Here is a 6244-nt window from a genome sequence, read left to right on the forward strand (position 1 = left end):
ATATTACAACTAGAAGAAAGAAAGAAATAAATAAATAATTTAGATGTAAAAAAAAAGCTTAATAAAGTTTAATTTAATGCATAATCAAGGAATACCAGATAAATCACCTATTTGGAATTTCTAAATTCGACTATTTAATTATTTCTCAAATCTACTGAATATAATTTTATGGCCTTACAAGTATCAAATTTAAAAAAGAAGCTTAAGACGAACATTCCTTTTGAAAGTTTTGAATTTAAATCATTATATTTTGAATACAGTAAATATTTGTACAATTCAAATATGCAAAGAACTTTGTAAATTGATTTCGGCATTATTATTGACATAAAGAACGCGAGTTTAAATATAGTTTAATATATTTGTTAAAAGTATCTCAAGGCGATTTATTCACTTTAATAAAATGAAATGTTCAAAATATTCCTAAAATGATTTTTTTAACATAAGAAAAATACTTGGGTTTATTACATATATAGTATATGACTATATGTACTTTATGACTTGGAATTAGATTTAACGCTGCCTTATTTTAATTATTCGATTCCTACGATTATGTCAATGATAATGATTAGTTAACGTAAAAATTCTTTTATTAATTGATTATTTTTTTAAAAAAAAACTAAATATATATTATCAATGATTCGAAATAATAAAGGCTTAAAATAATACTGTATAACAAACTTAATTTTTTTAACATCGTCGTGTAAGTTATTAAAATCCGCAGTATAAATAAAATCCGTCCTTTACAACATCGTTATTTACAATGTATTTTAATAATTTCTTTTGCCTTATTTGTAAAAAATTTCTGATTTCTTTAAAATTCTATTTTTTACATTATAACCTTTAAAAGACTGCTTGTCAAATTACACTTTATAAATACAGTAACTTATACTATTATATCATGAAATCCATTTTAATATATTTAATACAATATATTCCTGTAAAATATTTAACTTTAGTATCTACGTTAATACGTCTTGTTACGCTTATACAGCCCTATAAGAAATCTGTATATGGAAAGGATACGTTTCGTGTTGCACGAACGGTTCTAGGTATTTCCGAAATTGGATTTCTATCCTTAATAAAGAAATGCGTTACAGTTTAAAAAAAAAAAGAGTATAATTAAGCATATAAATGTGGATTGTTTAATTTCGAGCACATGAATAAAATGATAGACATGCTACTGGCATGCTGCGCTCTGTCATATAGATCGTGTAACGTATATAACAATTTTAGGGCGTTAAAAAAAAAAGATAATTTTAATTATGATTCATAAGGAAAAGTATGAAATTATTTCCTATAATGTTATCACGACCATTATTAATTAAAAAATTGGAACCCTCTAACAATTGATAATAAGTCAGCAGCTTATCATTTTCTAATTCATTTATTATCATAAATGAGAAGATACTATAAAAAATAACATGGTAAATTATGCCTAACAATATTAGTCTTATGGAATAATAAGAATATTACTATAGTATCATCTTTAAAGAAATGTTAGAAATCTCACTAAAAAGGTTATCACAATATGATAAAGTTTGTAAAAAAACATTTCAATAAAATATAAATAATGATAAAAATAAATTGTAAACAATAGTTTTAAATAAATAAATTTCATATTCTGAATATTTGAAAGCTTTCTTTCCTTTCCTTTATTCAGTTTTTATCTATAAATGAATTATTAAAGTGATTATTAATATTATCAATAATAAGATAAAATCATATAACAAATTAAATTTAGATGAGTACCTAAGTTAAGTGTTTTAATATCTATTTCAAGAGATTCTATAGAATAAAAAAAATGCTTATTTATTAAAAATTATTTCATAATTAAATTCAATAATATAAATTAAGTTATTAATTATTACTTGAATATTCTTCGAATAAATTATTATTATCATTATTATCAATGACGTTTTTTGGTTCTGGAAGATTTTTAAAGTCTAATAGTCTACTCGTGTAAACTGCTTGAGGATTTGTAGTATATGAAAGAGTAGTACCATTATATGGTAATGAAGTAGAAGTAAACTTCTCATTAATTTTATCTGCTTCTTCAGCTTGCTTTTTGATTATTTAACCATCATATTTTACTAAATCATCATATAAATTACCTACTAACTTATATAACTCTTGTGCTTTAAGTCGTTTTAAAGGATCTGCATCCCAACATTTTTTGATTATGTTCAAAATTGCTTGAGGAATTTTATAATTAGTTTTTGGCCTTAGTCCCCGACAGACATTAATAGCAAAGGATACTTCATGAGGAATATCATGATAAGGAGGAAGTCCCGTACAGACTTCATATGTAATAATTCCAAATCCATAAATATCACTTCCTTGAGTATATTCTTTTCCTCTTAAAACCTCAGGTGCTACATATGGTAGTACTCCATATATTTTCTTATATTCATCTTGAGAAGGTTTTACATTTGCTGGTCGGCATAACCCTAAATCAGTAATAAAAGTTAAATTACGTACACTATTTAATATATTACCACAATGAAAACATGATGAATTAATCCTTTTTCATGAATATTTTTAAGTCCACTTGCAACCCTTGTTAAAATATCCAATTTTTTTTCCCATTTCATTGAATTAAAACTATCATTTAAAAGTTGTCTTAAACTACCATTTCTGCATAGAACATTACCATTATAAAATCATTAGACATTGGATCTTTAGTAATGCCATAACATCGAACTATATAACTATGATTGTAACTCGCAATAGTATGTGATTCTATCTAAAAATGAATTTATAAATAAAAAAATAATAGTAAGTTTAGTATTTATAAAAGGACAATATCTTACACAAAAAAGTAACTTACTTCTCCTAAAAAATCAGCTGTAATATCCTGAGAATTATGTAAGCATTTTAGAACAACTGGAAAATTTTCATAAATATTGCCCCATATCATTTTATTTCTTTTCCATTGATTATTTTCAGATTCCCATTTTTCTATAAATCCATCTTTCAAAATTGCTTTATAAATAGTTCCAAATCCTCCTTTGGACAAATATTCAACATTTTCAAATTTGTCATATTCAATCCACTCTAAAATTTCTTTACTATTATTAGCTTTAGGTTGTGCTTTTTGAATAAACTTATCAACTTCATTATTTCCACTAGTCCAATTTTTGAAATTTTGTTGAAATTCACATTGACACCAATTACGAGAAGCTTTAGGTTGCTTACAATCTTTGCATAATCCATTATTTTTAAAACGTTTTTTCAATTCTTCATTTAATATTAACTTATCAATTAACAAGCTTTGTTCTTCTGTTAATTCCCATGAATAAAGAAACTAAATGGTCATATAGTCGCATGCTAGCAATATTAAAGTTGCTAAATTGAAAGTTTCAGCAAAGCCTACAGTCTACAACAATCTATGGACAATGATTATAAAACCCATAAACATGCGTCTGAGTTTCTTTGGAATGAAAACTAGAAAAATGATCATTTGTTGGATTTTTTTTCCAGAATTTTTTTTATAGAGAAAAGTTATTGCTATATTAATAAGGTGTTAAAAAAATTATAATTTCTTAAATAAAGTAAAAACGATATTATTTACTGTACATTTTATTACCAAACGCAACCTATCATAATTACATACTAATTATAAAATTAAAAAAACTATTTTAGTTTGCTAACTACAGAACTATAAAATGCATAAGTGAGGTTCTTCATCCATATTACATACTTGGCATGTGAATAATACATCTTAGATATAAGAATTTGTAGTCATCAATGGGTTGTAATCTGTAATTTTACTTACACAAGTTCACGTAAATTTTTACAAAAACCTACACAAGGTTACATATATTTACACAAATTTACATAAGTTTACACCTCCGTCGCATACACACTTATTTTTTTTCAAAGATAGTAAAAACATAAATTAAACTGAAGAAACTCTATCACTTTCAGCAATATACTTTGACAATTTGACATAATTTTATAACATACTAGTACATATATAATAGTTATATAATGCATTCTATTTGTTTTCGGTTTAAATTTATAAAAACTTTATTTAGTATGAGATTTTAATCATAATAAATATATTCCAATAAAAAAATATATATTGTAGTAATAATAAAAAAAATAGTAAATAATAGATACAAATAATGAAATTTATATTATGAATTTGTAAATTTTCTTCTTTTTCTTAGTTTTTCTTTAGTTATTTTCGTCTATAAGAATGAATTAAAGTAAATTGTTAGTAAAATTAATCATGTAGAAAGCAAGATAATGCAAATAAGTACCTAGGTTGAGTTTGGTAAAATCTATTGCTTCTGTAGATTCTAAAAACAAAAAAATAATTGTAAATTAAAAGTATTTCAAGAATACTTTTGTAAAATAAGCTAATACATTAATTACCTGATATTCTTCAAATGAATTATCATCATCTTTATTATCAATAGCATTTTTTGGTTCTGGTAGATTTTTAAAGTTTAAAAGCCTACTTGAGTAAACTGCTTGAGGATTTATAGTATATGAGAGAGAAGTACCATTATATGATAATGAAGTAGAAGTTAACTTTTCATTAATCTTATCTGCTTCTTCAATTTGCTTTTTGATCTTATGATCATCTGAATGTCTACTTGAACGATATAAACTAGCCACTAAATCACATAATTCTCGTGTTTTAGGTCGTTTTAAAGGAACAGCATCCCAACATTGTTTAATTATGTCCGAAATTAGTTGAGGAATTTTATAATTGGATTTTGGCCTATGCCCTTGACAAATGCTAATAGCTAAGATTTTATCATGAGCAATATCATGATAAGGAGGAAGCCCTGTACATACTTCATATGCAATAATTCCAAATGCATAAATATCACTTTCTTGAGTATATTCTTTTCCTTTTAAAACCTCAGGTGCTACATAAGGTAACACTCCATATACTTTTTTTTCATATTCATTTTGAAAAGATTTTACATTTGCTGGTTGGCATAATTCTAAACCAGTAATAATAGTTTCATTACCACGTTTTAACATGCTACCACAATGAAAATCATGATGAATTAATCCTTTTTTATGAATAGAATTGAGACCATATGCAATCCTTTGTAAAATATCCAACTTATCATCCCATTTTATTGAATTAAATATATTATTTAAATATTGTCTTAAACTACCATCTTTTGCATATTCCATTACCATCATGAAATTATTAGATTCTGGATCTCTAGTAATACCAAAACATTTAGTTACACAATCTGAATTAATCATAATATGTAATTCAGTCTAAAAAAAAATCCATAATAATAAATAATAGTAAGTTTAACATTTATAATGGAACAGTAGTTTGAAAGTTATATACAAAAAGTAACCTACTTCTCTTAAAAATTCGGATGTAATATCCTGAGAATTGTGTAAACATTTTAGAGCAACTGGAAAATTTTCGTAATTCACATCCAAATATTTGCTTCTCATCCATTGATTATTTTCAGAATCCCATCCATTTATATATCCATCTTTCCAAGTTGCTTTATAAAAAGTTCCAAATCCTCCCTTAGCTAAATATTCAACATCTTCAAATCTATCATATTCAATCCACTCTAAAATTTCCCGATATTCTTTAGCTTTAAGTTGTGTTTTTTGAATAAACTTATTAACTTCATCATTTCCACTAGTCCAATTTTTGAAATTTTGTTGAAAACGTGTGGCATTGCATAGCTGACACCAATACGAATCAGTTTTAGGCTGTTTACAATCTTTGCATAAACCATTCTTTTTATAACGTTCTTTTAATTCTTCATTTAATATTAGCTTATCAATTAACAATTCTTGTTCATCTGTTAATTTCCGATTATTAAAATCTTTTATTTGTTCAAATACATAATCACTGAGCGTAAATTCTTCCATGCCAGCTTTATGTGTTTAAATAACAGAGTAAAAGGATTTTTTTTTTAAAAAAAAAAAAAGGAAAAAAAAAGGGGCAGCTTTATGTTACGTATTACAGTTGCACAACAGTGATCGACAAATCTTATTTTAATTTGGGTCAAACAAAGTAAAGATGGTCAACGGTCATACTCAGTCCTACGTGGTCCGGTCTCAACCGGTCCCGGTCTTCGTAGGACCGGACCACGGTCCTGATTATTTGTGGCGCAGTAGGACCGTTTTGGGGACTGACCTAAGACTGACCAAAAGACCATCGGTCCATCTTATAAATTTTTTTTATTATTATTACTCTAGTAAATGTTTCTTGTATTAAACAAAAAAAAAATAATATACTTAT

At 25.6% G+C, this 6244-nt stretch overlaps 2 protein-coding genes across 2 annotated transcripts; both read right to left on the reverse strand.

The window, feature by feature from the left end:
* Positions 1–1857: 1857 nt before the first annotated feature.
* OCT59_015206 (uncharacterized protein) lies at positions 1858–2917 on the reverse strand (the record flags this gene model as incomplete). Its single annotated transcript, XM_066139857.1, has 3 exons — positions 1858–2061; positions 2630–2743; positions 2828–2917. 3 exons carry the CDS (start codon positions 2915–2917, stop codon positions 1858–1860), a joined length of 408 nt encoding a protein of 135 aa, XP_066002691.1.
* A 1266-nt stretch (positions 2918–4183) lies between these two features.
* Positions 4184–5871, reverse strand: OCT59_015207 (uncharacterized protein; the record flags this gene model as incomplete). The annotated part of the gene is made up of 5 exons (XM_066139858.1): positions 4184–4193; positions 4266–4304; positions 4381–4409; positions 4477–5250; positions 5341–5871. The coding sequence occupies 5 exons, from the start codon at positions 5869–5871 to the stop codon at positions 4184–4186; spliced, it is 1383 nt and encodes a 460-aa protein (XP_066002692.1).
* Positions 5872–6244: the final 373 nt, after the last annotated feature.

This window comes from Rhizophagus irregularis, chromosome 23, assembly GCF_026210795.1.
Source record: "Rhizophagus irregularis chromosome 23, complete sequence".
NCBI lineage: Eukaryota > Fungi > Glomeromycota > Glomeromycetes > Glomerales > Glomeraceae > Rhizophagus > Rhizophagus irregularis.